Source organism: Dromiciops gliroides, chromosome 3 (assembly GCF_019393635.1).
Source record: "Dromiciops gliroides isolate mDroGli1 chromosome 3, mDroGli1.pri, whole genome shotgun sequence".
NCBI classification, from domain to species: Eukaryota; Metazoa; Chordata; class Mammalia; order Microbiotheria; family Microbiotheriidae; genus Dromiciops; species Dromiciops gliroides.
The window spans coordinates 11,962,994-11,976,429 of NC_057863.1; the positions used below are offsets into that span (position 1 = coordinate 11,962,994).

At 44.9% G+C, this 13,436-nt stretch overlaps 1 protein-coding gene across 17 annotated transcripts in view; it reads left to right on the top strand.

Annotated features, from left to right (window-relative positions):
* KIF1A (kinesin family member 1A) overlaps positions 1-13,436 on the top strand; it is a 186,739-nt gene that overhangs the window by 22,129 nt on the left and 151,174 nt on the right. For all 17 annotated transcript variants that reach the window (XM_043994534.1, XM_043994535.1, XM_043994537.1 and 14 more), the window contains exon 2: positions 3,160-3,328. In XM_043994534.1, the coding sequence (XP_043850469.1) occupies positions 3,223-3,328 (106 nt within the window). In that variant the 5' untranslated portion in view covers positions 3,160-3,222. The remainder of the gene's footprint in view (positions 1-3,159; positions 3,329-13,436) is intronic.

Sequence of the window (13,436 nt, forward strand, 5' to 3'; positions counted from 1 at the left end):
GCCAGAGCCCAGAAAGGGGCTTCTAAAGGACACTGCTCAAAAAAGTCAAGTAAAAGAAACTCAGGATCAGTTGTATTTCCAGAAATGCTTCTGCATGGATTTGGTGTGTCTGGTGGGAGGGGGCAGAGAGGGAAAAGAGGAGAGATAGGGAGGGAAAGAGATAAAGAGAGAAGGGATAGGAAATATGGAGGAGAGAGAGAGAGAGAGAGAGAGAGAGAGAGAGAGAGAGAGAGAGAGAGAGAGAGAGAGGGGGAGGGAGGGAGGGAGGCAGATAGTGAGTGGTAGGAAGAGAAGGGAGAGAGAGACAGAGAGAAAGCTTTTTCTCCCCAGGAATCTCAAAAACCAATCACAGTATCTCAGAGTCAGATTGGAAAATGACCCTAGTGATGACCTAGTCATTCTGTATCTGAGCAGTGTACTGTTTCCCTCTAAGTGGTCACTTATCCTGAAGACCTCAAAGTTATTGAGTGTTTCCTAGAGTGGTCCACTTTATAGCTTGTATAATTGGGGAATTTTCCATTATGCAAACCCAAAATATGACTTTCAACAACTTCAACAGCTTCTGCCACCATAGATAAGATCAATCCCTTCCTCCACACAATGGCCCCTTCAAATAAAGATGGCAACAGTTATCATGGCTACTCTTAAATCTTTTCTTCTCTAGGTTCAACATCTCCAGTTCTTCCAATCTTGTTATGTGGGACACAATGTATGCATGGCATAATGTTATGGAGGACATAATGTTTACTCACAGATACACACACACAACACACACACACACACACACTCACACAACACACACACACACACACACACACACACACACACGGCTTGCCGTTGTCTGCAGGCTCTCAGATTACCCATATCCTTCCAAAATGTGACAGGCAGAACCAAACACAGTGCTCAGTGGCGGTTTCTGCTTAGGGCAAGTGTGGCCCTTATGATCATCTTTCTCTACTTGAATAATCCAAGCCCTAATTTTACTTATTGATGTAGGGTGAGTCCAACATGAGCTATCTTCCTTAAGGGACATCAGACCACAGGTGGTTTGGGTTGATGTATCGGTAAAGAGAGGATGAAGGAGGGGGATGAGGAGTTTGGTATGGCATGGGAGTAAAGTGGCCTGATAGTTAAGAGAAGGATGATAGATTTGGGCCTGAAAAGAACCTCAAAGGTGACTTTTTTCAAGATTTTTTCTTTCTTTTTTTTTTTCCTTCCTTTCTTTTTTGTCTTTCTTTCTTTGAGGCAATTGGGGTTAAGTGACTTGCCTAGGGGTCACACAATTAGTAGTGTTAAGTGTCTGAGGCTGCACTTGAACTCAGGTCCTCCTGACTCCAGGGCTGATGCTCTATCTACTTCGCCACCTAGAGCTAGTGCCCCAAAGGTGACTTTTACAGGTAAATTAAACTGAAACCTCAGAAGAGCTTTGGTCCACAAAGGTCATGTAGATAGTAAGTGACAAAGCTGGGACTGGAACCAAGGTCCTCTAACCTCAAATTGTGTGTGTGTGTGTGTGTGTGTGTGTGTGTGTGTTTGTGTGGTCTCTTGAATTGCTAAGGATTCAGCGTCAGGCCCCAGGAGAAGGCATTCTTTGAGAGAATATAGAGTATCAGAGGAGGAGAAAGCCTTGGATTTGAAAGAAGTATTCTGAGGTTTCACTCTGGCTCTATTATCAAATTACTAGGTGGCCTTAAAGGGGTCACGTCCCCTCTCTGGTCCTCAGTTTCCACATCTGTAAAATGGGAGATGGGGGGCTGGACTTGATGCTCTCCAAATATCATTGAGCATGTGCATTCTGCAGTTGAGTCCATCTGCTCCCCTGCCTTGGGTGGCACCAGAGAGAGCAGATGGGCGATTCATGGTTCTGGGAAGGGACTTGAGCAATGGAGTTGGAATGGAAATGGGACTAGGACAGCTGGGGATGTCCAGACAGCCTGCTTTGTTGTCCCTTCACCGAGAGGTCTCTGTAGCCATGTTGTGAGTTCTCTATGTTCTGATAACTCACCGCAAGGCCAACTGATTTCCTCTCCTTACTGCCTGCCCAGTGCCATTCTAGTCATTGCCCTGCCTGTCCCTGGTTGCTGCGTATAAATACTTTGAGCCTCAATGTGTCCTAGGCACATGGTATCATAGGAATGGCCAGAGCTGGAAAGGGTCTTAGAAATTGCCAAGTCAAGTCCCCTCATTTCAGAGGTGGGGAAACAGAAATCCAGTGTGTAATGAGGAAGAGGAGGAGGATACAGTAATATCTCATTTTACACATAAGGAAACAGATTAAGTGACGTATCCAAGGTCACGCAGCTAAATATCTGCGATAGCATCTGAATGAGGCTCTTCCTGATTCCAGGTTCACTGCTCTCTTTACCCACTGCTCTACCAAGCTGTCTAATACCTCATCAAAAAGTGGAATCAAAGCTCGCAATTCAACCCAACAAAGATTCCCAAAGAAGCAGCAAAGTCTATGACATTCATTGTGCACAGGACAGCAGGAGCACCTGTCAGGTGCAGGAGAAGCAGCACACTGGGGGTGATGGCCCTTGCCCTCCAAGGAGCTCAGTCTCTCAGCTGAGCATGTTAGATCAAGCAGGGACACCAATATCTCTACCACACATTAGGTTATGACGATAATTAAAGGATGTTCAAAATGCTTGGTTCTGGTCAGATTCCAGAAGGTGCTAAAGAAAGATTAGCTTCCTAGCTCATGTCTGAGGAAGGATTGGAACTCAGATCTTCCTGACTCCAGTTCCTGTACTCTACCCACTATATCTCTCCATATAGCTCTTTTAAAAAATCTTTCCTTTTCTATCTCTCTATCTACTCTATCTCTAGCTACTATCTCTTTCTCCATCACCTAAGTGTCTCTTCCTAGACTTGTTAGTTTTGAGTCAATGCTGAAGACTCTCTTGACATGAGATGGGCCACAAAGAGAGGAAATCCATTCCATTATCCAGTACTTAGCACAGTGCCTAGTACATAGTTGGAGCCTAATAAATGTGTATTGACTGACCTCAGATGGCAGTGAAAATTACAGAACATTGGATTCAGGCATGGTCTTATGATTCCACCAAACCCATCAACATTATCTCCAAATTCTGGGCTCTGAGCGGCTGCTCTCTGGACTTTTCTAACACTTCTTATTCATCTTTCTCATCCTTCCAGGGCTTTTCCATTTATTCCTGAGGTCCCTCCTGCAACTAAAAACCACTGCGCAGGACCACCAAGATGGCAGGAGCATCTGTAAAGGTGGCAGTGAGAGTACGCCCCTTTAACTCTCGAGAAATGAGCCGTGACTCGAAATGCATCATCCAGATGACAGGAAGCACCACAAGTGAGTATTGGCCAGACTGTGGCTCCTTTCCTTTCCTTTCTCTCATAAGCTCATAGTCTGATTCAGTGAGCTTGACAATGAGTGTTCCACAGGTATTGGGTGAAGCTCTTACCTTGTGTTTGACTGGTTGTTGGCAGAGGCAACCCAGAGATTCTATTTCAAAAGGACAGGTTTCCTATCCCTGGCTTGGTGATTCTCCCCACCTGCACCCTGTTCCCAACTCCAGCTCAGGTTCCAGAAGAGAAATGAAGCTCTGGTTCATTCTCATTTAACCAAAGTAGTAGGGAGCAGAAATCCATTACATTATTGGAATCAATGCTTACTCCCCAAACCTTATGACAGGACTTGATTTATACTTATGCCCATTCACATTTTCACATTTTCACCCATATACTCACCCACACCGACACCTGTACTCCCTCTCAAAAGCACACCTTCTTGGGGGAAGCTAGGTGGCACAGTAGATAAAGCACCAGCCCTGGATTCGGGAGTACCTGAGTTCAAATCTGGCCTCAGACACTTGACACTTATGGCTGTGTGACCCTGGACAAGTTACTTAACTCTTGTTGTCCTGCAAAAAAATTTTTAAAAAGCACACCTTCTCACATATGTACACATAACTATCCTCACAGACACATATACACATCCTCACAAACTCATTCACACACACACACACACACACACATACACACACCAACTGCTTCCTCTAACCTATCTGTAAATTATCAAGTTCCAAAGTCAGGAACCAAGCCTAGATAGAAACAATAAATGGCCTTTCACTTCAAGACTCATCTAGCTCTGCCTCCAGGCTTCTCTTACACTCTCTAACCCCTCTCTCAGGGCACTTTCACCTATAGGTAGTCATCAAATGAGATAATTTTTGTAAAGTTCTTAGTCCAGTGCCTGGCACATAGTAGGCCTCCACCAGTCACAGACGACCATGGATCAGCGCCTTGAAGAGCCACAGGCCACAATGTGGCTGTGCAGTCCATTATAGGAGCCGCAGCTCCTGAGTGACATAACCGGTAACTGCCACATCCCGTGTTGTATCTACCCTATGAGGAGGAGCTGGAGTGTCCTCTCCAAGGCGCTGGCCTAGGCAGATCAATATGGAAAACAAGCTGTTGCCCATGCAGCAGGTCTTCCCTCTCCACGACACTGGTGGATCCAAAGGAGAGGCAGAGCCAATATAGTTTGGCACCAGTGCTGCCACAGGAGTTGCCAGAGGGATGTGATGTCCAACATCCAACTGCCTAAGGGACTCCGACTCCTGATTTTCCTTGGGGTTAACTCCGGAAGCCTTTCCCATATATGCGTATAGCCGCAAGGCATCAGAGATAGTAGTATAGATAGTAGCACATAGTAGTTGCTTAATAAATATTTGTTCCCTTCCCCTTCCCTTATTCTATAGGTTGTTATTTTAGGATGCTTGGATGGATCCACCTGCTTCCGAGTAGACTTCTATTATTCCCTATTGACTGAGATCCCCCTACTAGAGCTGAGCCCACTTCATCCTATCCATTAGGAGTTGAGCAATCCCCAGATCAGTTGAATAGAAGGGCAAGACTCAAACTCATTGAATCATCTTATGAGCCACAGTGCTAGTGACTAGACTGTATGTATGGTCCCTGGGGCAGGAATCATTTAACTTTCCATCTTTTTGTCCCCAAAAGCTAGTGAAGCACCAAGCCCAGAGCAGACATTTAATAAATTCTTGTCAAATTGATGTTGTTATTAATTTGCCAGTGCATGGAATTAAGATGGTGGAAAGCACAAGAGTATGAGGCAGAAGTTCTGCTAAGACATTCATGATGCTTGTAACCGATAAAAAAGAGAGAACTTTTCTCTAACGTCTGGTTGTTGACCAGATACCTCCAGTGGCAAAGTAGAGGAATGTCAGGAAGAGCAGGACAGAGGAAGGCTACGAGGGAGAAAGAAAGGCATTTGGTTGGCACCTTTGCCACTAGTGATGGTACAAAGGACAAATGAACTCAAAGATCAAGGAGAGGATTTTTCCTAAAAACCCTTTAGCAGTTTCTTCAGATACAGCAAGAAATTTGGGGCAATTATTTTGAATTTGATGAAATCTGAAACTCCATCGCAAGCTGGGGAAGGTTGAAGTGAAGGTGGGAGAATTAATGGTTCCTCCCATCCTTTGTCCTCACTTCCCTTTGTGCTCCCTCCCTTCTGTGGCATTTGACCATGATTTGTTTTGCCATGGGAAGCCCAAAGGGCTGACATCTTTTTCTAAAGTCCCCTAAAATTCAATGTGATTGATTCTATAGATAATCTGGAAAGGGAATTATGGAATCTTAGAACTGTGGTAAGAACAAGATCTTGGGTTCTTTGAAAAGGGAACATGAGTAATTCCTCTGTTACCCATAGGACAACAAGCTCCTGGTGAGTGTTCACTTTTATCCTCTTGAGTGGGTGACTTCTTAATGGTCACATAATCCCAGGAATGGGAACATTACATAGAACTCTAGAATGTCATGACTGGGAAGGGTGTGAGAAGTCTCTAGTCCAGCTGGTTTACAGATGAAGAGAATGACCTACAGAGACATTAAGTGACTTGCCCCAGGAAGTAATTGGTAGAATCAAAGTTTGAACCTATGTTCACTGGTTCTAAATCCAATGTTTCTTCTACAACACTACGGTGTCTTGTATATTCTTAAACTTTAACCAGTGGTGTTGTTGGGTAGTGGGGGGAACAAACAAAGACAGAAAATCAGAGACAATGTCAGACACAGAGACAAAAAGAGAAATAGAAAGAGACAAAGAGTTGGAGACATAAACAGAGACATAGAAAAGGAGCAATTGAAACACACCAGAATAAATTTAGTTACTTCACCCAGACCTGGACCAAAAGTGGTTTCGTTCTTTGATTTCTCAGGAGAGGATCAGTAATTGCATTTTAGCATTCCTATCCACACCTCTAGAGATGCTGGAGCTTATCTGTTGGTTTTTTGTTTTGAGAAGAATAGAAGATGGACTTGCAATGGGTTTTCTTGGCTTTGTTTGCATGGATGAACTTTGGCATCTTGTGCCAAAATCTGGGACTAAGCAGCACTGAGGACTTTCTGTGAGAGGCTATACCAGTCCTGGAAGGAGTAGGGGGGCTCAGAACGAAAGCTGATGCTGGGCTTTAACCAGGGAAACTATTCTCGGGAGATCTAGAAGAACATTCATATTCTTATGGTGCAGTCTGTGAACCTTGCATTCAGTCACTAATGGTGACAGGTGAAGATGTAGCAGAGAGCTGGAGTAAGTTAATTCTACCCAGCCCTTGTTGTTCTCCATCCCTAGCTTTGAATCTATTATTTCTATATTTTGAGCCACAGTTAAGAAATACAAATTCCATTCTCAGACACCACCTTCTTGACCAGATGCTCTTTTCCCAAATCAAGTGTTTTCTCTCCTCTTTCCCTTTCCTTCAATGGAAAGCAATGATAAAAATACCATCTGTGCTCCTGTAGTCTTCAGTTTGGTGCCCAAGACTTCATAATCTTTGGCAATGAGTTCTAGATTCCTTCTGGAAGGATCATTTGTGCCCATATGAACCAACAGAAGCAGGTGGGAGTAGTCATCTGTTTAGAGAAATCTTGGGAGGCTCTCTCCTATGTCTCCTTTCTGAACCTCATTTTCCATATCTGTAAGTGTGCATAATGCCACTTATGCCAACTGAAGAGGGTTGCTAGGAGAGTCAAATTAGATCATGTGTGTGGACTGCATCAAGCTGAAGGTGCTCTCTAGAAGAAAATCAGAGTAGGAAAGGATATCAAAAGTGATCCAGTTCAATCTCTACCTAAAGAAAAACCCTCCACTGCAACAAACCCAACAAGTGGTTATCTAGTCCCTTGTGTAAATGTCAGCTAGTGATATACAGGCTGGCTTCATGCTGCGCTGTATATTACTTATTAAGAAGCAGATGGTTCTTGTTAATGAGGTTAAGTGTAAACAGTTAAAATAGGCTTTGCTTCAGCAGCATGATGGGGGGTGGGATGCTGCACTTGTAACCAGAAGACCTATTATCCAATCCTGCTTTGTCACTTACTGTTTACATGACACTGGGCCAAGTTACTTCAACTCTGTCATCCACCTTAATTGAGCCTCAGTTTCTCCATCTGTAAAAAATGAGAGGGTTGGCCTATATGAGTTCTAAGGTCCCTTCTAGTTTTAAATCTCTGATCCTTTCTTTGACCTGGATTTCATCTGTAAAAAGAAGGGGATGGACTAGATCCCGTTAAGGTCCGATCCATCTTTACATTCATAATCTTGTGACCCCAAAGCACCCATTAGTTGATTGGGTGGGGAAGGTGGATAGGAATGTATGGATGGATAACCAAGGATGTGGAGTCTTCTATAATTGTTTTTCCAAAGGCTCAGCAGTGATAAGACTACAAGGAAATGGGAGTTAGAAGATGTTTAGAAAGGGAAGCCCTCAGCGTGTTGTCCAATATCACACAGACAGAACTGTCTGTAAGACAGACTGGGAATCTCCTCTACTTCCCAATTCCCTAGATTAGGAGGGCAGCTGTGCTCTTGGTTCCAGGATGGAGACAGAGGCTACTCTCCCAGGTGGGGGGCAGAGGTGGAAGAGTCTACCAAAGGAATCCAGGATGAAGTTGGCAGAGTCAAAACCAAGCAAAGTGTCTGAATCTGGAGTAGAGAAGGGACCTGCAGACTCTGCAGCAGTCTGTTCTTGGGTTTCATGGGGTGGACGGTAGGGGAGCAGGGCCAAAGTGAGGGAGTTATAACCAGGGCAAGGGGCACCAAACATGCCCTCCGTTCATTTTGAAGGCCATCAGAGGAGAGCCTAGGTCACATGAAACTGCCACTGCTGCTGGGGAGGCCAAAAAGGGAAGGAGGAAAAAACCTGAATGGAGCAGATCCAGGGAGGAGCTGACCAGCTCCTGGCTCTTACCTGGCTAGTAGCTTCTTATTTAACTAGCTGGGTTCTAAGCTCTGGTTCCTACCCTGCTACAGGACTCTCGGCATCATCTGTGTCCTATTAAAAGTGGCCACCTGCAGAATTGCCCTGAGAGCATTGTCCTACTTGTATCTCTGCAGGAGAGAGGAAGAAAGGCAAGGGGCAAGAGAGATAATTTTGTATGGCCCCCCCCCTCTTATTCCCTGGAGCTTAAAACCTGCCTTGGATCTGTCCAGTCTCTCAGGCACCACTCCAAATGGCCTGATTCCTTCAGAACTCCTCCAAATATAGATCCAGCTTAGGCCACACACAGAGAACCATAGGATCTTAGACCTTGAACTGGAAGGGTCATCAGAAGTCCTTGAGTCCAGCTCCCTCCTTTTAGAGAGGAAGAAACTGAGGCTGGAGTGGGGCGATGAAGTGATTTGTCCAAAGTCACACAGGGAAGGGAAAGACTAAGCATTTGCATAGCACCTACTGTGTGCCAGGCACCACACTAAGTGCTTTACAATTATCATCTCGTTTGAAGTTCACAATAACCCTGGGAGGAAATGTTATTGTTATCTCCATTTTACTGTTGAGAAGACTGAGGTTGAATGACTTGCCCAAAGTCACACAGCTAAGTGTCAGAGGTCAGATTTGAACTCGGATTTTTTTACTCCCACTGTAGTACTCTATCCATTGTACCCCCAGCTGCCTCCAGCATCACATAGACTCCAAATACAGTACCCTTTTCACACTCCATGTTGCTTCATCTCTTTTCCAGATCTGGTCTCTCTCCAGCACCATATTCTAGTTCTCTAGGCTGAGGGCCTCAGTCACCTTTCATTCATTCTCCTAAGCCCCTCGACTGAATCAGTCAATGAATCCAGACATTTCGTCCTTTTCATTGCTGGAATTCTCATCTCTCCCCTGGACTATGGAGATAGCCTCCTAACTGTTCTCCCTCTGCCTCCAGATTCTCCCCACCTTTTGTCCATCCCTCAGACTGCTTCCAGATTGGTTTCCCAAAAGCACAGCACTGATGTTATTTCCTAGCATTGCCAACGGCTTCCAGCTATCTGCTCAATCAGATCCCAATTTCTTATCCTGGCTTTCAAGGTCTTGCATTCCCTGGCTTCAATTTCTCTTTACAGGCATCTTGTATACACACTTATTCCCTAGCCAAACCTGACCCACATCTCAACCCTTCTGTCCCTTTGTTTACACTAGCCACTGGACCTGTAACATCCCCTCCTGCCCTTCAAATAAACCTCCCCACATCCACCCGTCAAAATGGTGGCCACTCTAGCTCCTTCCCTTCTAGAGAGGCACCTTCTCTTCTAGGGAACCTGCTCTGAATCTCAAAACTGGAAAACATTCTGGCTTCCTCTATACTCTGTGAGCACTTTGTTGACACCTCCCTTATGGTGGTTTTCAGAGTTATAACTGGGAATTTTTGTCCCTGGAGTGCTTTGGTGGCAAGAAAGATCACATCATGGGGGCAGCTAGGTGGTGCAGTGGATAAAGCATTGGCCCTGGATTCAGGAGGACCTGAGTTCAAATCTGACCTCAGACACTCGACATTTAATAGCTGTGTGACCCTGGGCAAGTCACTTAACCCTCATTGCCCTACCAGAAGAAAGAAAGAAAGAAACAAACAAACAAACAAATATCCCATCATCTGGTGGGTTTAGGAGAAATAGGGACCCCAAGAGGCTGATGTGCTGTGGAGGGGAGAGGAGCTTACCCCTGGAGATCTTCTGAGAACTTCCAATCTAATCCAACAAGCATTTGTTTATATACTTGTATCTGCTAGGTACTGGGTATGAAAAAACAAAATGAAAACCAGTCCTCACCCTGGTGAAGCTCATGCTGCAGAGTTAGGAGATTGGAGGCTGGAGATAATAGGTTCTGCTTTGGTTATGTTGAGTTTGAGGTGACTGGAGGACATCCACTTGGGACGTCTCATTGGTCATTTACTAAGCACTTAATAAATGCTTGTTGATTGACAGTCAATGACTCAATACCTTTACCTCCCAGGGCCTCAGTTTCTTCCTCTATAAAAACAAGGGATTAGATTAGATGAGCTCTCAGGTCCCTTCCAGCTCAGCTCCTATGATTTGATATCTGCAAGGAAAAGGTGTGTAGAAAGAACAAGAGAGAGTCCAGGAGAAGCCTTGGGGAACCCATATGTAGGGTTGGGGTTGTTATGGATTATGGATGATAGTCTAGCAAAGGAGATTGAAAAGCAGAGATCATATATGTTAAAATATATTTATAGGGGCAGCTAGATGGTGCAGTGGATAGAGCACCGGCCCTGGAATCAGGAGTACCTGAGTTCAAATCCGGCCTCAGACACTTAACACTTAACTAGCTGTGTGACCCTGGGCAAGTCACTTAACCCCAATTGCCTCACTAATATATATATATATATATATATATATATATATATATATATATTTATAGCAGCTCTTTTTATGGTGGCAAGGAATTGGAAATAATGGGGATGTCCATCGAATGGGGAATGGTTGAACAAGTTGTGGTATATGATTGTAATGGAATATTACTGTACTATAAGAAATGACCAAGGGGATGGCATCAGAAAAAAATCTGGGAAGACTTACTTGAACTGATACAAAGTGAAGTGAGCAGAAGCAGGCAAAGTGTACACAGTAACAGCAATATTGTGATGATGATCAACTGTGAAAGACTTGGCTACAATATGATACAATGCAATACAGTACAATGATCTAAGACAATTCCAAAGGACTGATGATGGAAAATGGCATTCACCTCCAGAGAGAACTGATGAATTCTGAATGCAAATTGAAGCATAATTTTTTTCACTTTCTTTATTTTTCTTGCTTTTTTGAGCTAATGGCTAAAATGGAAATATGATTTACGTGATTTTGCATATATGGTTGATATCATATTGCTTGCCTTCTTAATGGTTCAGGGAGGGGCTGGAAAGAGGAAATTTTTAACTCAATTTTTCACAAAAACAAATGTTAAAAATAAATAATATTTTCAAATGAGAGGAGAGACCAAATAGGCAGGAGGAAAATCAGGAGAAAGAAGTACATGAAAGTTGAGAAAATATCCCCATGAGAAGGTGGTCACCATTATCAAATCCTGTGGAGTGGTCAAGAAGGAGGAGGCCTGAGGAAAGTCTTTGGGTTTTGGAAACGAAGGGATCATTGACAACATTGGCAAGAACACTGACATTTGAGCATTGGGGTGGAAAGCCAGATTGCAAGGGGGTGAAAAGTGAGTGGGAGAAGAGGAAGTGAAGGCAGGGAGTGAAGCTGGCTTTTTCTGGGAGTTTGATTGTGACAGGTGGGGAAGATAGAAGTCCCTGATTTAATTAATTTTGCTTTATAACTGGCTGCTGTTTAGAACAGTTTAGGGTATGCTTGACAGCTCTTGAATATGTAATGGCCATAGAGGGAGGAAGCCTGAAAATCCCTTTCTCCATACTCCCTCCCAGCCTCGGTTGATGGTGTTGAAACACGATCCTGCCTGGATCATGGAACACTATTGCCCATCTGTCTCTCTTCCCATTGATGGAGGGTGAGGCCCAACCTCTGCCCTAGGGAGGGGACCTCAAAGGCTTGGCAGTCTCTGAGGAAGATCAAAGATTATGTGAGTGGAGGTGAGAACTTACCTTCTGATTCAGGCTGAGCAGAAGGGCCCTTGGTGGTCTTTTCCCATTTATGTGTGTATGTGGTAAGGAGAGGGAGGGGCATGGTCTTAGATCCTTGGAGTCCCCCAAGTTCCTGACCACAGGGAAAAGGGCCCTTTATCAGGAGGTGATGGTTGTGAGCATCCCTGATGCTGATCGATCCCTGCTACCATCCCACTCCATCTTGCCCTGTGGGGCACTGGAGGGCCTGTGCCAACAGTTTAGCATCTCCTCCAGTCCTGGCCGCCATGATCTGATGGTATGAATTCACAGCCTTAGTTATGTATGGTGCTGCCCAGAAAAGAGGTGTGGGGCTTTGTTGCTCCTGGTGAATTTGGCCGCTGGGTTAGATTGGGGGCACAGCCATCTCCACAAAGCCCACACCCGGCCTTGCACAGGAAGGCCCTGCAGTTTTCTTCTAGTGTTCCAGGTAAATGTTCACTGTGAGAGCCAGAAGGTGGGACAGAGGAGGGGCATTTGAAAGGGGGTTCACCAGACCAGCCTCTGCCCCATGTCCTTCGCTCCCCTTCCTGTCCCAGCTGCAGCTTTGGTGACCTTCACAGGGATTGTCATCCTTTGTTGGGTTGTTGTTATTTTCATCTCCTCCCTGCATCAGCAAAACTGAGAGAGCAGGCACTAGTCCAGTGAGCTGCAGTCTATGTAGCACCCAGACAAAGGTCTGGGCTTGGGATCACAAGTTATGGCACAGTAAAAACACACACATACACACAACAAACAAACAGAAACACCGTGCTGATGGCCAGGAGGTTGGGGTACTAGTCCTGGTTCCAGTAGGAGTGGTCAGGTGGCACAGTGGATGGAGTTTGGGAGTCAGGAAGACCAGAGTTCAAATACTTACTGTATGACTGTGGGCAAGTCACTTGATCTCAGTTTGCCTCGGTTTCCTCATCTGTAGAGGGTGCGTGTGTGTGATATTAACACCTACCTCACAAGGTCATGAGGATCAAATGAGACAACATATGTAAAGCATTATGCAAATCTTAAAGTGCTATATGAATGGTAGCTTCTACCACGATCTACCACTTACTGGCTATGTTACCAATTTCAGTATCTGCGCCTGATTTCCTCCATGTGGCAGAGGAAGAGACAGGGAGGTGGAGTGTGGAAGGTCATGGGAACTTAGCATCCTGGACCTTGAGCTGGGAGGCTGTCTAGACCTACCCTCCTCCCTAACTTTACAGAGGAAGAAACTGAGTCTCAGGGAACCAAAGTGAAGGAAACTAAGTCTCAGGAAGCCAGAGTTCACACAGGCAGCAAATGTCAGAGGCAGAATTTTAGCCCACCTCCTTCTGCACTCATTCTATGGCTGCCAATGCCCCATCTAGCTCCAACACTCTGTGCCTCACCCTAATCCACGTACCTTCTTCCAGAGATTTCCCTGGACTCTAGGAAACAATGAATACATTATGACATTACACTGTTACTCACACACCCTTTGCCTTGCTCTCTAGCTGGGGTGATGGATTGAATTGTCCTCCTGGGGGACATTGGGT